Genomic DNA, 26,194 nt, shown 5'->3' with positions numbered 1-26,194 from the left:
AAGATGTCACTACCATATTATTTGGGAAGTCTCATATTATACTTCAATGTCAGACACGACTTAATATCACAAGGTTTCCCTACCAATAGTTGAAAAAGTTCAAATTGTGCATTTTTAACCAATTATATTCACAACTAAGATTTTTAAAACCACATTGATTTGCATCTTATCATCAGAACAAACATAATGGTCTATCACTGCTACCGCAATCTCTTCAGTTGACCATGGAGTCAGAGTTCCAGCGTGGTGATATTTTCCAAACCCTAAAACTCCGAGCATTCCCTTTCAAAATTGTTTTAAATTTTTTTCTTTATTAATCGGCCAAAAAAAAATTATGTTTCTTTTGAGAGAGAAAATTTTTGTAACTTATATCGTCTACATAGATTTAGACACTAATTAACATATTTAAGGTCACCCCTTTGAACCATTATGCTAAGAATCCTAGAATGTGAAGATCAGATCATTAATCAAGATTAGTTATTCAGGGTGGTCCTCCTTTTTAGTGCACTGTACTGTACATAAGTTAAAGAGCCTACAAAATTTATGATGCCCATATATTACATTCTAATTGTTGTATGCAGAAAAGACTTGAGACATGCTAGCTGCTCTTCAGAAAAGTTTAGTACAGTTAGTAAGCACAACTAAAGGCTGCTCCACAAAAAGCAATTTTTCATTTATAAGGCAGGGTAAGTCTACCTTCAATTTTATGAAATTGTATTAAATTTGAAATATATCAGGGGTCTACAAAAAAGCAAAGTTTCTAAGAGCTAGAATGTAATAGCAATGGAAAACCGGGCAACTTTTTGCTTTTATTTAATAAGATATTGGACACTTTGCTAGATACTAGGGAAGGTTTCAATAACCTCAAAATATTGACCTGAGTAATTTAGTGGCTGATCCCTAAATTCGTTTATTTTAATACGTCACTAGATAATTCAAATAAAAAAGTTTTGTTAAGCCAAATTAATTAATTATTGACTAGTATACAATGCTTCCATTGATTTAGTTATCATTCAACATAACTAGTTATCATTCAACAGTATCATAGTTATCATTCAACAGTATCATAGTTATCATTCAACAGTATCATAGTTATCATTCAACAGTAAAAAGAATAATAATAAAAAATTTTCGGTAGGATAGTTAACTTTTTTTAGAATTTAATTAAATTAGAGAAACACATTCTGGCAAATAAAACTTTATTTGACCACAAGAATAGTTTACTAGAAATTTAACGATTAGATTTAGCAACACGTTCCAATTCGTCTTTCTTCTTAATTGCATAACTGTTTGAAGATCCCTAAAATTAAGAAAATACAATTAATTAACAACAATACATTTAAAGATCTTAAGATCAAAAAAATACGATTATACACAAGTAGCATTTAATTCTTCAGCAGCTAACCAAAATTGAGTTAATTTCCACAAGTTTTTTGAAGCAAGAAAACCTGCTGAATTTAGATCCACAAAAGGAGAAACCAACAACACTCAATGTGTAATCAATTGCTTTATCGATCTTGATTTATCGAAGCTTTGACAAATCAAGAATTAGTTAATATAAGCAAACAGTTTAAATAACATTTAACTGAAAATTTAATATTTTTTAAGAAAAAAGATATCTGGAATTTAAGAAATATTAAGAATAAAAAAATTAGTACTACAATTATACTATATCATTCTAAAGTAAAGTACTTGTAACAGGGTTGGATTTTTCTAGGGCTGGTTTCTTTTTTTAACATTGGAGACATTTTATTTGATACTAAATCATGTACTATACTAGCATTATATACAACTGTAATTATAATTTAGACAACTATTATTATTACTATTTCAATATATTTAGATTTCTATTATTTTAGGACACATATGCTCGTTTATTCAAGAATTGCGTAAAATCAAATGAATTTTTTTTTTATTTATACAAGCTTTATTTTCCACTTTTTACTTTTTTTTAAAGCTAAAATTTTGTGACGAAATTTTTTTTTTTTAAAAAAAAAAACTATTTATTGGGAATATTAGGCTCTGAAAATTGTCAACACCCATGCTTAAATGTACATGAATATTTCCAATATTAATGAAATAATGTTAATTTTATTACTGTATAATTAGTTTATTTTACTGATTAATGAAATAATTATAACTTATAAAAATTGTAATGGTTTAAAGGAGTTAAAAAGCTTTTCAATCAATCAGTTCAAGGGTTTAATTTAAATTACTATTAATATAGTAGTTATTAAAATAAATTTCTTAGATAAATTGCATGATATTTTATTATGCTATAGTTATAACTTTAGTACCTCTACTTTCTAGACTATGCAGCTGTGCATCAATAGAAAGAATAATTTTGAATTTCGGTCTTATTCATACAAAACTGAAAAATGAACTTTGAATACAAAAGGCTCCAAATCTTTTTATACGTTAGGGAAAGGAGTTAAAATGGGAGTAAATGAAAATGAATTTAGAAACAATAAGACACATCAATTCCCCAACAAATCAATTTGACACATTTTAAGTAGGGCATTACAGTAGGGAGCCGATTATCCAGAACGATCAAGACCATCGCTATTCTGGATAACTGATTTTTCCGGTTTTCTGAATAGATACAAAAAGTCTTTTTTATTGTTAAACTAAAAAATATATATATATTTGGAAATAATCTTAAAAAGATGAAAAACGATGTAGTAATACACTAATGATTATTTCCAAAATGATGGTAAGGTAAACATCTTTCAAAAAAGAAAGAAAAATCCTAAAATCTTATGAGGAAAAAAAAAAATTTTTTTTTAAATGGCGGGAAATTTGAAATTTTGTTCCGGTTTTCCGATTTCCGGATAACGGGTTCTGTACAGTATTTAATATTTTCTGCACAAAAAATTGGGTTTTTGACAGTAATTGTCATAACAATAATTGTCATAAATAATTCAGAAACAGGATTGATCATTTATAATTTTATATGTATATTCATTTATGATAGCTTTAAATTAGGCTTAAGCTAAAATGTTGGGTTTTTGACATGATGGAAAAACTACACATGAAACCTTATAAAACAGTCAAAAAGTTGCCAACCCTGCTTTGTAACCTCGCAGTCATATTTTATTCAATAAACGCCATCGATATTATTTTATTGATCCTTTTCGTTTTTGGAACAGTAATTATACAAAAGTTAGGGACACATACAAAATGGTGTACATAACGCAAAACATATATTCCAAAAATATTGATTTAACATATTAAAATAGACAGTCATACTAAAGTATGAATCTATCTCAAACATTTTCATAATAAAAAGTAATAATAAAATATGTAAACATGTTTGAAAATTAAATTTGTTGGGGACAACAGAGTAATAACATTTTACCTATTTTTTATCTTATTAAAATGAAATTTAAACGGAAAAGACATGCATATATAGATTTATTTTTACTCCTTGCGAGTACTTTAAGCGAAACGTAACATTTTAAAAATATTTTAATATGCAATATTACTTAAAGATGCAAAAGTTAATGAATTGCAAAAAGAACACTTTGTGTAATAACCCTACAATCCAATATCTAGTTAACTAGCCACATACATACTCCTCAAAAAATATCTGCTGTATCCTTGATTTTTCCAAGTTTGAGAATATGCACACAACATCATTAAAACAATATGATTAAAGAAATTAATTAAAAAATATTATGAGCAAAAAAAAATCATATAATGAAAACAAAAATTATAAACACACTTATAAATTGCTAAAGAAAAATTAGAAACAAACTTCAAGCTTTGGAGAAGATATTAGCATGTGCAAACTTAAAAATTGTTTCATTACCTAAAAGGCACTCATCTACTTATTGTTCCAGAAAAATAAAACAATTAATCTAGATTAATGATGATTTAGTCTAAATTTTAAAAGAGCTTTGGCTCAGCTACATAATGACAGATATGGACACAGGCAAGAAAGGGGATTTTCTTTTCCTTCCATATTAGGTTGTTCTTATCTTCTTTTTAGCATTTGCACTACATACATTCAATTTTGACATTCTTTTTAAAAAACTGGCAATTTTGAAATATGCAAATTTAATTCTACATCCCTCTTGTCTGTTAATTTTAGAGCTTAAGGTGCCACTGTTTGCCAACAACGTGACACATGTATTGTATATTACAGAAAAAATGCAGGCCTAAGAATTTAATAATTATGATATTCACACGAAACAATCAACACAGTATCAGAACATGAAAGGTTTAAAAATATCATAGCTACCTTAGCGGCATTCATCAATTCATCAGCTAAGCATTCGGCAATTGTTTTGACATTCCTGAAGGCTGCCTCTCGAGCACCAGTACACAAAAGCCAGATTGCTTGATTGACTCGTCGAAGGGGGGACACATCAACAGCCTGTCTTCTCACAGTTCCTGCACGACCAATACGGGTAGAATCTTCTCTGGGACCACTGTTGATAATGGCATTTACTAAAACTTGAAGAGGATTCTAAAATGAAAAAATAGGATAATAAACTATTCAGACAAAATAACTGGTGAAATCAATTACTTAATCTGCAAAAGTACAATATGTTTAAAACAAATTAATTAATGGATATTGACTGATACTGTTTTGGGTATTTTCGATCTAGGGTATTCTCACACACAGCTCTATGTACACAAACACATGGACGTACTTCATGGAAATTTTGTCATCACTAGGGAATAAAAAGAAAACTGCCTCTACAAAGAAGGTTTGTCTTTTCCTAATTCCCGAGGAAAAAAATATATATTTTTACACCTTTTTCAACCAATGCAAACGCAATTTAAAATTACATTCACATGATATAAAATCACACATTATAATTCCCATTTTCAATTTGGGATGTAAGGAATGTTTATATAAGTGCGTATATTTGAATTCCTAATAGCCTTTTCAAAAAAAATATTCAGGGTATCTGCTACATTTTAGATTTTCAAATTCATGACTTTTCATGATTTTCCATGACTAATTCCAAGAATTTTTCATGACTTAATGAAGTTACTATTTTCTCCGACAAAAACGCAATAATGCATTTAAAAAAGCATTATAATAACATAATAAAAGGCATAACCAAAACTATACTCTTCATCTTCATATTTATAGAATAAGAATTTTTAAATGACAGAAGAGTTTAAAAGATAATTCGATCTAGAAATTATGTTTTTTCTTTCATTTTTTGAAAGAACACCATAATTTTTAAAGAACATGATAAAATCATTTAATATTCTAATAAAATATGCCTGAGTGGTGATTTTGTTAGGAATTCAGATGTTTGGAACAGGATGAAATTGGGGGGGGGGATTCCATTTTAAAAATTAGATTTTTCGGAGACCAGTGGTGCAAGTGGCAAAACATGGTTTTGGAGCATCTTTCGAGCAACACAAAAGCAATTTTGGAGCAGCGAAACAAAGATTTGGAGCATATTTAATAAAAAGAATTAAAACAAGAGTTTTCAATTTTGTTCATTAATGGCATATCTTATTTTTTTCACTTTTTAAAGGTCCCTGCATAAACAAATTAGGTTTCTTTTTGGTAGCTTCCAATTCTGTTAAATATTCTGCTATGCTCGACTTAGCCTCAGATAAGAGGATCTGTCCGCTTTCTATAAACATGTCTTTATTATTTAACCCATCTTTAATATTTTTTTTATCAGTGGCTAAGAGATCTTGAGAAGCCTTCAATTTTTTTAGCAAATCAATTTCAGCAACTTTCAATCTGCTTTCCTCAATTTCAGTGTTTTCACAACCTCTAATCAAGCAGAATAATTTTTAAATGCTGCACGAGTTCCTTTAATCATATCTTTGTCAACTTTAAAGTTATTTAAATCCCCAGTGACACAACTTGTCTCAAATCATTAACACTATGCAAATTTAAACTTGCAATTTAAACTTGCAAAAGCTACTTGACAATAGGTTGTCAAGTAGCTTTTTATTCACACATATGAACAAACCTAAAACCTCTCTAGTACTAAAACCTCTTTCAACATCGGCATTCCCATGTGGTATGCACAAAAGAGCTTTAAAAAGCTTTGTTATAAGAGAATGTTTGATATTTCCCAAATTATATTTCTTCACAAAATAGTTTTTCCAAAACAAATCAATTGGTGCATATTCATTTGAGTCACAAGAATAACCTTCTGGTTCTACACGTAACAGTAACAAACATGCCTCTTCAGGTTTCATAATGAATGGGGTTACTGTTGCCAGATATCTTATTACCTTAATAGAATTCCATTCTCATCACAGGATGCAACAATTTAATATGGTATAGTAACCTATTTTCAAGAGGCAATGCTTTTAATAACTTTTTTGCACGTGCCATAGACCTGGCACCTAAATACATAGAATTTCTTACTGAAGAAGATAAGGATGTCATCGTATTTGTGGTATCTAGTCCAACATCTATTAAATTTGAATTTTGCCAAATTTCTGCGTTTTCTACATCCAAAGATTTTAAGTCCTTTCCTGTCAAACTAAGAAAAGCAGAACTCTTTTAAAAAACGCCCTAACAATGCTTAAACTAGAGACACCATTTTATAATACAGCAAGTGAATCAATGGTGTCTCAGTTTGGAAAAAACCAAAACATTTATTTAATATAGGTGAAATATTACTTAAAAAAGAGCTTTTGGCAAAAGCAATTTAAATAAATTCAATATTGAGTGGCTTATACTATTTTTTAAATTAATAATTACTTTATTTAATTCTATAAAAGGTAATTTAAAACTCTAATTAATTTAACTATTATTTAACGTTATTGAGTATATTTTTCTTAAAATTTAAAAAAATGTTATTTGTAATAGTATATTCAATAAAACATTAATAAGATGATTATTGATCATATGGAATTTATAAAAATATGTAAAGAATTAAGCAAACTTTAATAAATTTATATTACAAATGTAAATTAGTGAATGACCCCTAATTTTTTTTAAAATGAAAATTGGTTACCCAGTACAGTATTTCATTAATGAAATTATTAAAAAAAATAATTTTTAAATGCAAATTCAATGAGTATTGAAGCTATAATAAAATGCAATAAGTATAAAAAAAAATATTAGTAAAAAAAGTAATAAATGTTTAAAAACAATATGCAATTAGTGGATGGTCCCGCAGAAAAAAATTTATACCTAAGAAACTCAATTAATTCTTATCTTTATTAAATTAAATGAATAAAAGGGAGATGGAAATTTTTGAGGTTATGAAGCTTTTTGATTCTTGACTGCTCTGAGGATCAACATGAAAATATGTACTTAGTGAATGGTCCCCAAGTTAATTCCAAGATCATGAGTCAGGGTTTAAGCTGAGTCTAAAAATTCATTAGCAAAAAAGCTAAAATCTGAAAAAAAGTTTTAGCAAAATGCTAAAATGCCATTAGGCTTATAAAATTACTTTATATCAAACAAGTACTGTAAGTTATCTGACAAAGAATAGCTTAATGTACAAGAATATCAAAAATAATACCTATAACAAAAAAAAAAACACATTTATTATTTATCAAAACATTTTGGTTTATACATTTTGGTTTTCGTGAACGCTAGCGTCATGGTTCTTCTTGCTAAAGATATTTAGATTTTTTCTCCTTCTTGTTTGATCAAGTTTTTTTCATGGATGTTAGCGTCATGGTTTTTCGCGGAAGCTTTTTTTTTAATGGAATTTAGTAAAATCATTTAGCAAAAATGCGAAAATGCTTTGTTGAATTTTAGCATTTTTGAGGGGTCTTTTCGCAATTTGCGAAAAAAGCTACCGTAGCGGAAACCCTGTCATGAGTACTATTCTATAAATAGAATAGAGCAAGAAGGCCATAAGCTTGCCATTGACGAAGACGATGGCACTTCAATAACAATGAAATTAAACAAGAGAAATAAAATTTTCGTTTGCTATTAAACTTTGGCAATGTTTAGTCGGTCCCCGAAAATTCCTGGGAAGTTTCGGTTCCATTTCAGAGAGTGGAAAATGAAACCTGAAATTGAGAATATCTTGTAAAATGAAGCAGAGTTGCACATGAGAGTGCAAGAATCCTTCCCACTGAATCCAGAGCAACCCATCACATAGCAGTAGCTTGGTTGCCGCAAAATTGTGACTTGGCGATACCCAGGGGAAAATATCTTGTTTGGCTCAGATCGGGGCAATTTAAGCCTACTACTTCTATTTGGAGCATATAGGCCCAGGTTTCCACAATTGGCGCAGTACTTGCAACACTGGAATACCAAAATCCATGACTTTCCATGATTTTTTTCAAAAAAACAGCAAAAATCATGACTTTTCATGACAAATTTTGTTCAATACTGAAATTCATGACTTTCCATGATTTTTCATGACTTTCCAGGTGCGCGGATACCCTGAATATTGAATAGAAGAATCATTGAATAGCATTACTAACACTCTGGCTCACTAAGGAGGCATGAAGTGAATTTGATTTTACCATTGATATCCCTTATACAGGGTTAAAGAAAGAAGGTTTGTCTTTTCCTAATTCCCGAGGAAAAAAATATATATTTTTACACCTTTTTCAACCAATGCAAACGCAATTTAAAATTACATTCACATGATATAAAATCACACATTATAATTCCCATTTTCAATTTGGGATGTAAGGAATGTTTATATAAGTGCGTATATTTGAATTCCTAATAGCCTTTTCAAAAAAAATATTGAATAGAAGAATCATTGAATAGCATTACTAACACTCTGGCTCACTAAGGAGGCATGAAGTGAATTTGATTTTACCATTGATATCACTTATACAGGGTTGCCACTCAAATCTGGAAAAAAAGTATATTGCTTTCCCTGTATATTAAGAGTAACATGTAGCTACAGTTCCTATTTTGTTCTTAAAATAACAACTCTCTTGGTTCTAATCACAGGAAAAAATAAGGGGCAGTGGGCAGTTACAATTCAAAATTCAACACAACTTGAAATAAATATTACGGTAACAGAATATTTGTTAAAATACTTATACACCATATGGCATATTATTTGCAATTATATGGTAACAGAATGTTTGAAAAGAAATGGACAATGTATGAGCTTTTGTATTTGGACAACTGACATGCTTTCTTCTTTCTGCTGCTTTTCTTTTGCAATGCAACACTATTTTTGTCAGTGTTTAAAGACATTGGGGTTCGTTTGTTTTTTTTTTTTTTTTTTTTTCAAAAAATCCCTTCATTTTCCCAGTTTTCTAAGACTCATTTCATTCCCTGTATTTTTTCATTGCTGTGGTAGCTTTTTTAAGTCTCCTTAACATGCACCATATTTTTTTAAATATATACAAATAAAATATTTAAATTACTGGCAAACATTTTAACTTTCAAACTTTTACTTTATAACTTAAAACTTAAAAATTTTAGGTATAATTTGGGAAATTTGTTTTATTTTCAGGAAAACACACTATTTGGTTATGAATGAAAACATTATCAGATGGATTAGATCTATTATACTGCTACTTCTAAAAAAATAAATCAAGAACACTTTAGAATAGTGTACAATAAATACCTCATTAGTCATAAGATGAATGATTTCAAATGCATGTTTGATGATTCTGACAGCCATAAGTTTCTTTCCATTGTTTCGACCATGCATCATCATTGAATTTGTTAACCTCTCTACGATAGGACACTGAGCTTTTCGAAAACGTTTTGTAGCAAACCTTCCAGCAGAATGTGGTAAATATCTAGCATATTTTTCTTTTACAGCAATGTAATCCTATTAAAAATTAACAAATTCAAATATAACAATTTAAAATATTCTTACATTTAAAATTAATTGAATTCTTCTTCACACTTAAAAAGTATTTGAAATTCATTAGAAGAAAAGATTAGTGTAAAAAAATATAAAAATAAAACAATGTAAGCTTTATTTTATTAAAATGAGTATTTAGTTTCAAGATTCAGTTGTTGGAATAAATATATTGAAAATATCGGATTTTAAAAACTATGTGGAAATCAATAGAAATACCTATTAAGTAATTAAGAGAATCATTGTGTCCAAAAGTAAATACTCAAAAGCTCGATTCACATTTCCTATACTGTCTGAAGTATATTGGGATATTTAAAAACCAATATCAATATCTCCCAAAAATAGTATTTAGTTATCTAGCATTTATCCATGTAACCAAAATAGAACATAAGTTTAATAATACTGCATACTACATTTACATCAATTACATTTTAAAAATATTTAATTTTTCATTTTTAAACATATAAATTTATGTTTCATACAATATTAAAACATATATTTGTTGTTAAAAATGCATATAACATTCAAATTTGAAACAATAAAATAATAATCTTTGCAACTGTACATTTATCGACGAAATAAAATTGGGCAGTGATACCCGACATTCATGTGAGCGGGGCTACCCGAAATCCAATTTTTTTGTAAATTTTTAATTACTCTAACAATTTTTTACATACAAACTTCTTTCTTTGTGCAAATTAAACTTAAAACTAAGACTACATACTTTAATGCTGTATGTATAGAAAAAATTATTTTTTTAGTATTAAACTGAAGTTTAATGGAAACATTCAACCAATTTTTCTTAATTTCATGACTACAGTATTCAACATATTTTCAAAACTATTGTTTACCATGTTAACAGCTGCATAAATACTTGAAACTTTGAAAATAATATTTTTTTAATACAACAATTAATGTCCGATGGACAATTGACATGAAAAAATATTCTATACATATGAAATTGACAGTGGGCGGGGCTACCCGACTCTCCCCTATAACATAGTATCACCTAGAACATAAAGAAACTCAGAAATCACCAGAAAAGGATAAGAAGAATAAAGCCATGGAACACGAAATGCAAATGAAGAAAGAACAAAATGTTTAGACTTTAGTTGAACCTCCCAAAGATGGGACAACAGTATAAATAAAGGATGACATAAACAGAATAAAGAAGTTAAGAATCAATTGGTGGCACACATTCTGCGACAATGCCGCCGTGTTGTTGTGATTCTGCCAAGGAGGGATAAAGTAATTTACGGTTTAAAGCAAAGTGGTAAACAATGGAATATAGAGTTCACTAACATTTTATGCAACATGGTTTTGAGAAATACTTTGACATTATTGTGTTTACAGATTAAAATCTAAAGCTATACCTCTAATTTAGGTTGATATTTTATTTAAAGAAGATCTAACTGAAACAGATGAAAAACGGTTGATTTACTTTATAAATTGGAAATTCAAGAATTAGGCAATTAAACTATTAAGTGTTAACTTTGAAGTAACAAATAATGGTGTTTACTTACATCACATAACCTATATTGAGAAGTTTACCCAAATTTTAAGAATTACCTGATTTTTTTGGAAATTTTCCTTTTAAACCTGGATTTAAAGAAGTAAATGAAGATGAAATTTTTGACAGATTTAATAAAAAAAAAATACCCTTATAGAACTCTTATGGGATGTTTATCATTTTTAACTAACATACATAAGTAGAACAGACATAGCACTCAGTTTATAGTTTAAAACAATATTGCAATGGTTATTCATTTCAACACTGGAACATAGCAGTTGATAACTACTATATAAAGATCAATTACTCCCATATAACTTAAACACATTTAGCGAAGTAGTAAAAAATGAAATATACAAATAGCACGACATGCACAACAATGAATAATATGAAAAATTTAACACAATAAGTTTTTAATTTCTAGCTTTATGACTTACCGTTAAACTTATATCGCTAACTTGCACGTCACTCGAACTCCATTTGCCGAAAAGTTTAATTTCGGGCAATTCCTGTGCCATTGGTACAGGGCTAGGATCATCCCAAGTGTCTCCCATGGTGATAACTGAAATAGAAATAAAATTTTCACAAGAAATTTCAGAGAAATCAATTACTTAACACTATACATAAAAATTCACGATAAACCCGAATAACAAGAGTACTATACTTAACCATATTACAATGAAAAGTCAAAAAATTAGGCTACAAGCTTTTGATCTCAGAATTTAAACACAAAACATTAAAAAATAACAACGGAAAATAAAGTAAAATTTAATAATGTATTAATTATAGGACAAGCTAAGTAAGACACGTGTAAACGTGTAGAATTTACAACAGCAGTTGAAAGAAAAAAAGAACAAAACATTTTCAATTATACTTACATAATTTTAGTTCAGATGGAAAAAATCTAGCAAAAAGGAATTAATATTTAATAAATGAATGACAAAAAAGCATTTAATAATGGATACTCAGCGCCGTCACGATGAAAAATTTCCCAAAAGATTTAAATTGTAATGTTGAGATGTTTATTGCTAACAGTCAAAAATATTTATTATTAAATATTCCTAAAGCGACAAATATCCAAATCAAAATTAAGAGAAAATATTTCAAATAAAAATTACATGATATGAAAATGTTTAAAACAATCTTATTAAAATTTAATTTACATTCAATATATAGAGCCATTCTTACTGCACGCAAGCAATTCGCGTATTATGTGAATTAAGAGCTTCAAACAAGAATCTGATTGGCTAATTTTTCGCATTCAACCCGTCGCTTCCCGATAATTCCCAATGTTCTTAATTTTTTGGAAATGCTTACGAAGCGTTATTATTTTTCTTAGTGACTTAATTTTGAAAATCTATGAGAATTTTTGAACATTTTTTAATGAGCTAAATATTTTATATCTAATTTTAAAGAACCTACTTCTTAGTCGAAACAGTTTTAAACGTCGTTTGGTGTAACCCAAAAAATTTCTTAATGCGTTTTGTTTTTACTCAATCTTGAAACAAAAGTGTTTTTCATACATTTTTCACTGAGAGGTGCATTTTAACTTTTCAGTTGTTGGTGTTGTTGTTAATTTACGTCGCACTAGAGCTGCACAATGGGCTATTTGCGACGGTCTGGGAAACATCCCGGAGGATGATCCGAAGACATGCCATCATAATTTTGATCCTCTGCGGAGGGGATGGCACCCCCGCTTTGGTAGCCTGACGACCTGCGCGCGAAGTCGAGCACTTTACGGTAGCACAGTTTAACGAGGACCAATACCGCACACCCTCTGTCCCTACGCAGACTGATCCAAGTGGTCACCCACCCGCACACTGACCGCAGCCAGTGATGCTTGACTTCGGCGATCTGCTGGGAACCGTGTCTTATCGATCAGTCCACTGCGGGACTAACTTTTCAGAACTAATACGTGGAAACAATTTTTTTTTTGTAAAAATAAAAGGGAAAATGTATAGACAATAAAACCAATGATCTTTCGAATCAGCAAAAAATATTGAAATGCATGCGTTGTTATAAGAATTATGAGATATTTACAATTATGTAACTACTCTTCGTTACATGACTAATTTGAAATCAGCGGATTTAAATCAACGTGATTCATTAATTCGAGATGTTGCAAGAATTTAAGAAACATATTTATAAAGTTTCAGATGAAAACAAATTGAAAACTATTTTCAGCTCAAACACAATTTTTAGCAGGACAGGAGTTATAATCATTGCCTATATACATCTATAAATCCAGGAAAAAGAAGATAAATCTGTGGAACAAAAAGAATGTAGAGACCCCAACATATTCCATACAAATTGTCTTTAAAATAATTATCTCGTTTCCTCTGAGAAAATTCAATAATTATTGTAACAAAGTAGGCGCAACATTGTGCTTTTTCCATTCAAGCTTACCCTAAATGATTTTGAAAATTGATCTGGTTAGTAGCAATTTCCTAAGGGGTCCTGAATTCCGAGGAACACAGTGACAAACTCCTCAATTTTCTTCAGTTTCTAATAAAAGTAGTTGTTGTTGCTTATCCTCATAGATCTGACATTAGTCAGATCAACTCCAAAAAGTTGTTGACAGCCAGAAAATCGATGACAATAAAGGGATCGGAAGTTAAGTCCGCCCTGGATAGTCCGACACAATCAAGTATATGTTTTGGTCAGGCTGGATGGACACAGCATTTTTTTCAAGTCGAGTAATTTTTTGTGCACTTTCGAATGTTAGACATTTTAGGTGACCAGTTGAGAATCTGGCCAAGACAGTCTGGGAGTATTATATTTGCATTGCACTAGAGCTATAGGTAATTGGCGAGGGTCTGGGAAACTTACGGAGTCGATGGTTCCTCCACTTTTACAGCCCACAACGACCTGCGATGTTTCCCCTGAAAGCACTTTACATAGTGTAGGTGAAAAGTGCACGATTCTTCGAAATTTCCATCAATCAAAAAGGATATAGCGTAAGTGAAACTCAGACCCGGTTGAACAGTTTATGAATCAATATTAAAATCAGACAAGTAAAACTGACCAAACGGCACTAAGGAATGTTTATTTATAATTAGAGATGTACAGGGTGCTAAGATTTTGTCAGGTCTGAACAACCAGTGAAAATTGAATCTATTACCCGGGCAGTTCTGGTAAAATTTAAATTGAGTACCTATCCAGGTATTCTAACAGTAATGCATTACATTTTATTATGAAACATTACATATAATATTACAATTTAAAAATTGTATAATTTTCTACTGAAAAAGCATACGCATTTTTTTAACGAACATTCAAACGTATCACTTGAATAACAGAGACGGTCTAGCAACCTTCATCAATCAATCGGCATAACACAATACTCGACAAGTCTTTTTCATCTACCAACACCCAATGTACTTAAAATTTAAAAAAAAAAAAAAAATCTGATCTCAAATATATCTTCTTCCTTTAGATTGAATCCTTTTCTTCGATCTTTTTTAAGACCAGCACAAACAAAGTCTTTGAGTTGGCATGTTATTGCAAAGCCTAATAGTTTTCATAATTAAAATATTAACACTGCTAAAGACTATTTATACAAGGGGTTCTAACAAAAGCGCAACATTTAAATTCAAATTAGAAAGTTATTCCATATTTAAAAATTAATACTGAAATTTTTATTTAAAAATAATCAATTGAAATTGGAACGATATATTCTTTATGTCCTGTTTGGACAAAAATTGATTGTATACATTGCTCGATTTGCTGTCTTTAAGTTCACTTTTGCGGTTTCTTTAGTTAAAAATTTATTTCAGCTAGCCTGAAACTTCAAGCATTTATGGGGATATTGTTACGGCGGGCGACTTCACCAAATGAGCGATAGGTGCCAATAGGGCAGCCCCTTCTTCATCATCCAATCAGAAGGACTTTGAAGGGTTGCCCTGAAATGGTGAAGAATCTTGTGGAGCGTCCGGCAGTTGGAAGCGGAGCAAACTGAAGGAAGGAAGCTGGCGTGTGAGGGAGAAAGGTGCAGGGGTATGTTGGCTTCTTTTAAATTATATTCTAATTTGTAGTATTGATATAGTTAGAGATTAATTGTTTAGTATAATCAAGATGTGTATTTAAATATTCAGGATTAAACATTAATTATAATTTGTAGATTTGTTGTTTTCATATTAATTAAACTAATTTAGATTAGCTAATATAGGGATCCACGTGTGAATACAGGTTATGAATAATCATTAGATCTTAAACAATGCAATGTACTAGGGAACTTCGTATCATTGGCGCCGTGACCAAACACGGAATTTTTTTTTTAAAAATTTAAAATGCTAGGAAACTTTAAAAAATAAAATTTAATTTCGACACGTGGATTCAATCTTAACAATCCAGTTATATCTATGAGTAGTTTTCATATACTAATAATTAATTTCGTTAAACTATGTATATTTGTTCAAAATTTATATTTATTTCTTTTTATTTTTTTTTAATATCGAGAGGTAGGGATTAACTTAGCTGCTACGCCAATTTTTTTTTTATCTAAGTCTTGCCACGTGCCGATTCACCGACTAGTGTAATTTTAGCATTTAGTAATTAAAATATTAAACCATCATGAGTAGAAGACGTCAACGTTCACCAGAACATGTGGAAGTTAGAGCAAATAATGTTCGCCTTAATAATTCAGAATTTTTAAACTTATTGCCTGAATATCGCGGCGATAGTGATGAGTTATCTGTTAGGGAATTTATAAACAAATTAAATCAGATAGCTCTTCTAAGTCAATGGACAAATCAAGAAAAAATAATTATAGCCAAATTAAAACTTAGAGATTCAGCTGCTAATCATCTAGAGATAGATAGGGAAATTAATACCACAAATGATTTTGATATGTTTAGTAATCTTTTAATCCAAAGGTTTTCAAAGAAAATACCCTTAGCTACGAATTTGCAAAATTTTGCTCAATGCAAACAAGAGGATTTAGAACCGGTTCAAACTTATGCATCCAGAATTAGGAAATTAGCGGTCGGCATATTGTCGCCGGTTGAACACTCGCGTGAAGTTTTAGAAGCTCACGATAGGATGATTCAAGCTCGTTTCACCAGCGGTTTGAAAGAGGGAATTCAGCGAGCTGTTTTATCTAAAGGACCGACAAGTTTTTCACAAGCGATAGAGATAGCTCTAACAGAGGAGCTTAACGATTCAATGGTTGCGCAGTCGCGAGTTAATAACAAAGTTGACCAGGCTACGGTCCAAGGGTCCGTTATTAATCTTTTGGTTGATCAAATATCCGCATTGAATTTAAAAGTTGATAAATTAGCTGAACAGGCAGCATGTTCAAATTCTGTTGAACACAGGGTGCATAATTACCAAACCGATCGGAGAAGTTATAGAGATCATAACGATAGATTTAGAATACAGTGTTTTCTTTGTAAAAATTTTGGGCATTTCAAAAGAGAGTGCCCCATGTTGTTTCAAAATCAAATTCGACACCCAGATAGAAGACCCAGAGGACAGGGAAACGAAAGGGGGGGCTTCTCAACAAGAGCTCGAGGTTGGAACGGGAGGCCCCGGAGAAATTAATTCAAGAGATAGAAAATAGTAGTAGAAAAATATCCTTGCCTTTGATAAAACTTCACTGTGGAGATTTGGAATTTTTTTCTTTAATAGATTCAGGCGCTAGTGTATCAATAATGTCTCCACAAATTTTTGATAAGCTCGATAAAACTCAAATTGAAGAATGCGTTGATAAAGATATTAATATTAAAGCAGTAAACGGGGATACTTTAGAAATTTCAAAAGCTTACGTAATTAAATTTAAAATTGAAAACCATACATTTTCTCATTTGTTTTATATTACACGTGATATATTAACATCAGCCTATCAAACTATTTTGGGCTTTGGATTTTTTAAGCAAACCCAAGCTATCTTAGATACAAAAAATTCATGCTTACAAGTATTAGATATTAAGGTTCCGATCATAGATCTAGTTTCGCATCATATTTATAATTTTGATTCTAATGCTACGCGGTTAAAACTAAAGAAAAAGACTATTCTTCCACCTAACTCTTTAAAAATATTAGATGTTACATTACCTATGATACCAGCTAACAATGTCGATATTTTAATTTCTCCTTTAAATAAATTAGATAAACGTGGAATTAATGTATTACCTACTGTAACAACAACTAATTCTAAGACAAAAGATCTTAAGTTAATGATTAGAAATACTACCAACAATGCTTTTGAATTAAATAAGCATATGACTTTAGGCATCGTAAACTCAATGGAGGAATTTCCCGTAACTGAAATACCTATTTCTAGTGATCCCCTTCCTCCTCTTTCCGAGAAAGACTTTAAATTTCCCGAATTAGACAAAAATTTAAAACAACGATTAGTTAAGGTCTTACTACAACATGCTAACGCGTTCGCAAGATCTACAAAGGAATTAACTGGAGCTAAAACTCAACCTCATAGAATAATATTAGAGCATGAGAATCCAATTAAATGCCCTATATATAAAGTACCTTATCAATTGCGAGATGAAATGCGTAAGCAAATTAATGATTTATTAGATGCTAAAATTATATCACCTTCTGACTCGCAATATAATGCACCCACGCTTTTCGTTAGACAAAAAAATAAATGGCGACTCGTCCTCGATTTCAGACGTTTAAACGAAGTAACGTTAACAGAAGATTTTTTAATCCCATCCCTGGATGATATTTTATGTGAATTATCAAATAAAACTTACTTTTCGGCGCTAGATATGCGTTCGGCATTCAATCAGCAGCCCTTAGATCCAAGAGATCGGCACAAAACAGCCTTTACTGGTCCAGATGGAAAAAAATTCCATTTTAATAGATTATGTTTTGGACTTAAAAATAGCCCCAAATCTTTTCAATCTATTGCTCAAGAAATTCTCGGTGACTTATTACATAAAGGAGCGCTTGTTTACATCGATGATGTAATAATTTTTTCCGAAACAATAGAGGAGCACTTAGTAATATTAAATGAAATTTTAGGCCGTTTCGAAAAGTATAATTTGAAGTTTTCTCCTGCTAAATGTCAATTTTTAACCAAAACATGTAAATTCTTAGGCTTTATTGTTTCCTCCGACGGAATTTCGGTTGATAAAGATAAAACGGTCAAAATTAATGATTTCCCAGTTCCGAAAAATGTAAAAGAAGTTAAATCATTTTTAGCATGTTGCGGATTTTATAGGAGATATGTAAAAAATTTTTCAGCCAGAGCACATGCTCTTACGAATTTGTTACGCAAAGACGTAAAATTTGAATGGTCTCCTACTGTTCAAGCCGCTTTTGAAGACATAAAAAACGCAATTTTGAAACCACCTTGTTTAGCTCTCCCGGATTTCAACTTAGAAATGCAAATTACTACAGATTCTTCTGAAAAAGGAATTGGAGCTGTTTTAGAGCAAATCTATCCTTCAGGTGAAATAAAACCGATTTATTTCTATTCAAAAAAACTTAATCCGACTCAATCAAAATATAGTGCAACTGTGCTTGAATTCTATGCAATATACTGTGCCCTTCAATTTTTTAGAGCATTTTTAATAGGTAAAAAGAAATTTTTGATTTATACAGATCACAAACCGTTGTTAGGCTTTCTCTCTAACAAAAATCCATCCGCGAAAATTTTACGCTGGAAATTAGCACTAGAAGAGTTTAATTATGAGATAAGATATGTAAAAGGTACGATGAATCCAGTAGCAGATCATTTGTCTCGGTCAATAAATACTAATTCTATCTGCTTTCCCAATTCCGAAACCATTATAACTTTACAAAATCAGGACCCAAAATTGAAAACAATTATTTCAAAAATTAATAACAACACTAATAACGATGATTCTTATTTTATTTCCGAGGAAGGGTTGCTTATGCATTTGAGTAAAAGACACTCCAAATCCCCTCGAACTTCTTTAATTAAGCAAATTTGTATTCCACATTCCTTAAAATCCACAGTTCTCAAAGCAATTCATAATGACTACGGAGGTCACTTGAGGTTTTTCAAAACCTATCATAGGTTACGAGAAAAATTTTTCTGGTCTAAAATGTACTGCGATACGAAAAATTTTATCAATTCGTGCGAAATTTGTTTATCCAGACGCAGTGCCTTTAATATAAACAAACCTCCACACCAACCATTTACCCAAAGTAAATTTCCAGGGGAATGTTGCCATGTCGACATATTCGGACCATTAAAAACAACATCGAAAGGAAATAAATATGTCTTATCCATTATCGATGCTTTCACTAAATATATCCATCTGGTATCACTGTCGGATACGAAATCAGAGTCTATTAGTAAAGCTATTTTCGATAATTTTATTGCATTAAAAGGTTGCCCTGAAGTAATGATTACTGATAACGCTAAATATTTTAAAAGTAAGGAATTTTCTGATTTTTGTAAAATAAATTCAATTGAGAGGAGACACATTTCAGCATACAGCGCCTTTGTTAACGGCAGGGTCGAACGCCCAAATTATTCGATTGCAAATATCCTAGCAGCGCTCTGTGACGAAAACCCAGAATGGGACCAATTGCTTCCACATGTCATGATGTCGTTGAACTCTTCGACTCATGAGGCGACACATACATCACCTTTTTTCCTTGAACATGGTAGAGATATGAGATTACCATATTGCATTAAAGATTCTGCTAATAAATTTCAATCAGAAACCGAATATCTACAACAGTTAATTTTAAATTTGAATGAAGTTTTTTCCAAAACATTAACAAACTTGATAGAGCAAGAAAAAAAACATATACGTCTCAGTGAAAAAAACATTGATACTAAAAAAATAAATTTCAGAATTGGTTCTCTTTGTTTTTTGAAAACACCTAACACTACAAGTAAATTATCAGCAAAATTAAAACCAAAATTTTCCGGTCCATATAGAGTTGTAGACAGGATTTCAAAAGTCAATTATAAATTAATGCTCGTTAATAATCCAAGGAAAGTCATATCTACTCATGTCCATAGGATGATTCCATTCATTAAAAGGTTTAGTTATTTGCACCTTACTCAACAAGATGAGGATCCTACAGAACAAGATAAATTTATTAAATTGCATTTGCAGCCGAAGAATAATGAGAATAAACCTACTAAGATTAATGCAAATCGTAAATATAATTTCAGAACAAGAGTTTTTAGGAATTCATCTTTACCAACAGAATAAAGTTTATAATTTGTAAAAAAAAAAAAAAAAAAAAAAAAAAAATTATTTGTTAACATTTGTTTTTTCTTAATTGTATGCTGGCGTGCAGTTAGGGAATTCAAAAAAAAGAATTTTTTTTTTCACAAGGGCCCGTGAGAAAAATATTAAGTTTGCAAATTGTTTTTTTTTTCAGACAAGCTAAATTGTAAAATAAATATATATAGATATACAAAAAAAAATTTTTTTTTTAATTGATTATTTACATTAAATTTTTTATTCTTAATAAGTAAATAGCCACAGACCCTCTGTATCCTTATCTCCCTCCAAAAAAATAAATAAACAATTGTTCCTTCCAAAGAGTTGATTCTGCCAAACATTTCAGATCCCCGATCATCATTCAACCATGACACCCGTGGCTCCTGTGCTGACTTTCCATGTACGACATCAGTTGTTCCAGTTTGGAGGACAGATGATTCTTCGTCACTTCCAGTGTTAGCCTGTTAATCTTCATCCATTACTTAAGAGCAGCATCCTCAGCCTCCGATCCAGACTTCGACCATCTACGTTCATATGAATGCTATTCTTCGATACTGTTCCAGTGTGAGCCTGTCAATCTTCATCCATTATTTAAGAGCAGCATCCTCAGCCTCCGATCCATGTGATCCAGACTTCGACCATCTACGTTCATATGAATGCTATTCTTCGATACTGTTCCAGTGTGAGCCTGTCAATCTTCATCCATTATTTAAGAGCAGCATCCTCAGCCTCCGATCCATGTGATCCAGACTCCGATCCTGACAGATCATCTGATTGGACTTTAAGCAACTGCCTCTTGACACCAATCTCCCTCACAAAGTAGAATTTAGCGGCGGAGGGATGTTACGGCGGGCGACTTCACCAAATGAGCGATAGGTGCCAATAGGGCAGCCCCTTCTTCATCATCCAATCAGAAGGACTTTGAAGGGTTGCCCTGAAATGGTGAAGAATCTTGTGGAGCGTCCGGCAGTTGGAAGCGGAGCAAACTGAAGGAAGGAAGCTGGCGTGTGAGGGAGAAAGGTGCAGGGGTATGTTGGCTTCTTTTAAATTATATTCTAATTTGTAGTATTGATATAGTTAGAGATTAATTGTTTAGTATAATCAAGATGTGTATTTAAATATTCAGGATTAAACATTAATTATAATTTGTAGATTTGTTGTTTTCATATTAATTAAACTAATTTAGATTAGCTAATATAGGGATCCACGTGTGAATACAGGTTATGAATAATCATTAGATCTTAAACAATGCAATGTACTAGGGAACTTCGTAACAATATTATATAACTGCCTCAATTATATCAAGTCACGTTTATGCCAAGCAGTGTTTAGAAATTTTAGCAACACAATGCAAAGGAGGACATTTAACAGATGAATACATAATCGCAACCTGTCTACTTATAATTAAATAAAAATGTTAGTATTTAATTGAAAAGAATTTTTTTTTTACTAAATGTTCCATACTTGTTGACATAACCCTGTATATGCACGCAAAGCTGAAGATTTCTGGTTTACCGAAGAGATTTTCTTTTTCAACTGGTAACAAAATTTATACCTTGAAATGCCATTCTTAGTAGATTTCAAAGGATTTAGTCCATCTAGTACATACATGGTAAAAGATTAACAGGGTTTTCGAATTCTTAGAAGAAAGCAGTTATCAATGTTATTTCACTGACAACCGTCCATAGTAAAGTGCATATGAAGACACCTGCAGATTATTTTAAAATTAGTTTAATTTTGTAAATTAATGAAAGAATTCTGTATGCTGCCAGCATTCTAAAAAATTTATAGAAAAATTACCTACTTACTTATCCTCTACGTCAGTGGCGTACGCAAGGGAGGGGTTTAAACACCCCCCTTGAGCTCAGACAAAATGGAAAAAATAAAAATTTTAGTAGAAATTATGCGATCCATTATTTTTTAAGACTATTTATATTTATCTGCCTTATGCCTACTTTTTTTTTTCTCGCGGTATTTCTCAGAATACTGAAAAAACATTAACTATAATAGGGTTGTACTTTTGAAACAAAATTCACGTGATGCTGTTACGGACTGGTTCCTTTCTGTCCTACCAGTATAGTTTTCGAGACTGGCTGTCATTCGCGAGGTCTTTACGCGATTATTCTGGAATCCTAGACGTTCGGTCGTCTTTGAGACAATTCGAGAATTTTGGAGATGCGGTGAAAAATTATATAAAAGGGGGAACGGAGTACAGTGGAGTTAGTTAGTCAGACTAAGAGTTATCTCTGCCGCTTGTCTTTCGGAGCTTGCCGCTAAATCTGTTTTGATTTATCTCAACAAAAAGTTCATTCAATCGCCGAACCGTCCCACAGTGGACTGACTGATCGTTAAGACGCGGTTCCCAGCAGATCACCGAAGTCAAGCATCACTGGCTACGGTAAGTGAGCGGGTGGGTGACCACTTGGATCAGCCTGAGTAGGGACCGAGGGTGTGCGGTATTGGTCCTCGTTAAACTGTTCTACCGTAAAGTGCTCGATTTCGCGTGCAGGTCGTCGGGCTACCGAAGCGGGGGTGCCATCCCCTCTGCAGAGGATCAAAATTGTGATGGCATGTCTTCGGATCATCCTCAGGGGTGTTTCCCAGACCGTCGCCAATAGCCAAAGCCTCCTTTGCAATAGCCCATCGTGCAACTCTAGTGCGACGTAAATTAACTACAACTACAACAATCGCCGAGCCCGTCATCGCCACTATTTCGACTAGTGAAGAAATCAGTAACAATACGATTGGAGATACTGTGCTCATTGAAGTTATTCATTCCAGCTCGAAACTTTGAGATTGTAGCATACCGGATATTTCTGTACCAATCCATATATATATTTGCTGTTCTTGGATGTTTAGGATGTCAAGACGCAAGAATTTAACAATTTTTAATTATTTTGCGAAAAAACCGCGACCTGAAATTAGTGAGGTGACAGCATCTAGTACCAATGTAAGTTTTTCTGTTGTACAGAAATGTGATACTTCCGTTGAAGAAAACGTTTCTAACATAACAGAATCTGATGAACGTGAAAGTGTTACTTCCCACCCATATGACATTGGACTTTTTTCAGAATATATTACATTATGTTCTAAAACTTAAAAAATCAAATCAAAATTTAACTCAACAATGTTGTCTAAATAAAAAGTCAAAATTGTCTAGCTGTTTAAATTAGGGAAATAATAGTGCTTTATTACAGACTCGAATTTCTTTTAGTAGTTTCAGAAAATTATGAACACCCCCCTTGAAAAAATTCTGCGTACGCCACTGCTATACGTGCCTTTGGACACTTAAGGCCTCTAGCATATCCCTCCAACGCCTCCTGTCTCTAGCAATAGATCTTGCTTCCTCCCAGCCAGATATTCCACATTCTTTTAATTCGCCCCAAAACATGCGCTGGATGGTAAGTTTGGGTCTTCCTCTTGTTCATTTACCATCAGGGGCCCATGTAAGAGCAACAGATGTAATTTTTTCTCTGGGCATTCTAAGGATATGTCCGAGCCAGCTCCATCTTCGTTTTTTAATTTCATCTTCTATTGTTTTTATTTTAGCTTTCTTTGATAGATTTTGACTTAAAACTTTGTAAGGCCAGAAAATTTTCAAAATAAATCTTAAACATTTGTTTTGAAAGGTTTCTAATTTCTGTATTTCGATCTTAGTCTGTTTCCAGGTTTCTGCGCCATATAATAATACTGCTCTAACAATCGCTTTGTAAACAACTATTTTTGTCCTTATTTCAATATTTGACTCTCTCCAAAATTTATGTAATCCCTTAAAACATGTTCTTGCTTTGATTATTCTCTGTCTAATATCTTCACTACTTCCACCTTTTTTATCTACAATAGAACCTAAATGACTATGTCATCTATTTCGTGATTTTCGATTTTAATTTTGTCATTTTTCTTTTGATTTATTCTCATTACTTTAGTTTTCTTCTTGTTTATGAACAAACCTACACTATTTGAATATTTGTTGAATTTGTCTGTTTTAAGCTGAAGGTCTGAACATTTGGATGAAAAAAGTATAGAAAAATTATATATATTTTAATTAATAGCCAACTTTTGATTTAACAAAATAATTTTGATTTAACAATGGAATTTATGCAGCCTATTTCGTTTTTTACTGTATAGAATTTTGAAAAAGTTTTATTTTATTTATATTTAAAAAAAAAATGCACTCCTCCCGCCAAAAAAAAAAAAAAATATTTAACATTTTTGCAGTGTAGAAAGTAGGTGGAAATTGAGTCTTATGACTAAAAATGCTTTTTTTTAAAAATAAAAACAAATGGTTTATAAGCTATAAACAATAATTTACACTATGGAACATATGCTGGCGCACACTCACAGATATTATTTATATATATATATATATATGTATAATATATTTGCATCATCACAAATAAACTGATGTTCAATGAATGGTAATAAAATTATGGATAAATATTTTAATGTAATGCTTTCAAAATTATGAAAAAGTCTTTTGCAAGAAATTAACTTCCAATCAAAATATCTGCAACGTTATTATAACAAAACATAATGCATTTAAATAGAGAAGAGGGAAGAAAGAGAAGGAGTCAATAATATTTTAACACTCTTTTTGTACATAAAATTTATTTTTTAAATAAAAATTATTTACAGACTGAAAATTTCAGAAAGTCATTGAGAACAAAAATGACAAGAAATAAAAATGTATAAATAATTTAACAACAAGTAAATCCATAAGCTGAAGAGTCATTCTTACTAAAATTTACTTTCATAGAGTAAGATACCAGTAAGCTGGAATGATACAAGTTAGGACTACAGAATGATAAACATTTTGAAACTAGTTAGTAATTGTATTGCTTATTAAAACAAATAGTTCCAATGCACAGTTAAAAAATTAGATTCTGAAATAATTTCAAAAAATTATAAACTTGGCAGTGTAGTTTAAAATGAGAATAGAAATTTATTTTTTGTAAGAAAACAAAAGGTAATTTTTTTAAAAGTTCCTTGTTAAGTTCATGTAAGCTTTCAAATTAAGTGGTCATTAATCCCAAAAATACACTTTATTTTGGGCAGTCAGATCAGCATTTTTAAGGAAATAAATTTTTAGTTTGCATGAAACATAATAAATTTAGTTTTTTGGAAATTAAAACACTAGAAAGATTTATTTTTATACATGAATGGTGCACCTTTCTATAACTATACTATTCCACTAAACAAAAATCGATTTCATTTATTTATTTATTTAACTCATTTTGACATAATGTTACATTTTCCATTATAAATTTTTGTTAGAAGAAGAGACAAGCTGTTCCTTTAAACATGTTTTATGAATGATAATAGTTATTTATCTTTACTTTGAGTATCATACCATTAATATTACCATTGAGTATGTTATCATTTCAGTTTCAATGAAAAATATTTTAAAATTAACTTTGAAATTTTAAACAACATATTAGATAATGCTGAAAAATGCTGTTCATTTTATTGAAAACAGTTTAAAAGCATAATATTCCTTTTTAAGTTAAAATACTTAATTTTTTTTAAAAAATAAAAAAATATTATTCTTTCCAGTGCAAAGAATTCTTAAACTTAGTTTACAAGTTATGCAAAATTTGAAACGAATTTCAATGCATAAAAATTAAAATGGAATTAATAACATTTAGGAGGATCAGGAAACAACATTAAATGAATTAGAAAAATTAAACCAACAAAAAGGAAAAAAAAAATCTGGAAACATTACCAATTTGAATTAATTTACACTCTTTAACTATATTTTAAGAAATTTC

At 30.9% G+C, this 26,194-nt stretch overlaps 2 protein-coding genes and 1 long non-coding RNA gene across 3 annotated transcripts; 2 read left to right on the top strand and 1 right to left on the bottom strand.

Moving 5' to 3' along the window:
• Positions 1–1,182: 1,182 nt before the first annotated feature.
• Positions 1,183–12,246, bottom strand: LOC107444141 (small ribosomal subunit protein uS7). Its single transcript, XM_016058227.3, has 5 exons — positions 12,129–12,246; positions 11,688–11,812; positions 9,498–9,707; positions 4,244–4,471; positions 1,183–1,300 (listed from the first exon to the last, which is right to left on the bottom strand). Exons 2-5 carry the CDS (start codon positions 11,802–11,804, stop codon positions 1,232–1,234), a joined length of 624 nt encoding a protein of 207 aa, XP_015913713.1. The 5' UTR covers positions 11,805–11,812; positions 12,129–12,246; the 3' UTR covers positions 1,183–1,231.
• A 2,864-nt stretch (positions 12,247–15,110) lies between these two features.
• LOC147807109 (uncharacterized) lies at positions 15,111–21,577 on the top strand. The gene is made up of 2 exons (XR_015435493.1): positions 15,111–15,246; positions 20,773–21,577. It is a non-coding gene; the product is annotated as an uncharacterized LOC147807109 (long non-coding RNA).
• Positions 15,823–20,733, top strand: LOC147807110 (uncharacterized). The gene has a single exon (XM_087167780.1). It carries the CDS (start codon positions 15,823–15,825, stop codon positions 16,789–16,791), a length of 969 nt encoding a protein of 322 aa, XP_087023906.1. The 3' UTR covers positions 16,792–20,733.
• Positions 21,578–26,194: the final 4,617 nt, after the last annotated feature.

This window comes from Parasteatoda tepidariorum, chromosome 7, assembly GCF_982258835.1.
Source record: "Parasteatoda tepidariorum strain Cologne lab strain chromosome 7, Ptep-v5.0, whole genome shotgun sequence".
In the NCBI taxonomy this organism is placed as follows: domain Eukaryota; kingdom Metazoa; phylum Arthropoda; class Arachnida; order Araneae; family Theridiidae; genus Parasteatoda; species Parasteatoda tepidariorum.
The sequence above is the reverse complement of the archived record's forward strand: the minus strand, read 5'-3'. Positions and strand labels throughout refer to the sequence as shown.

What these genes read in the sequence shown, in the direction of transcription:
- LOC107444141 (XM_016058227.3), bottom strand. Translation starts at nt 11,804, where the DNA reads ATGGGAGACACTTGGGATGATCCTAGCCCTGTACCAATGGCACAGGAA. An exon ending in TTCATCTTATGACTAATGAG is followed by an intron (nt 4,472 to 9,497) that starts GTATTTATTGTA and finishes TTTTCATTTTAG; the next exon opens with AATCCTCTTCAAGTTTTAGT. An exon ending in AATTGATGAATGCCGCTAAG is followed by an intron (nt 1,301 to 4,243) that starts GTAGCTATGATA and finishes TCTTAATTTTAG; the next exon opens with GGATCTTCAAACAGTTATGC.
- LOC147807110 (XM_087167780.1), top strand. Translation starts at nt 15,823, where the DNA reads ATGAGTAGAAGACGTCAACGTTCACCAGAACATGTGGAAGTTAGAGCA.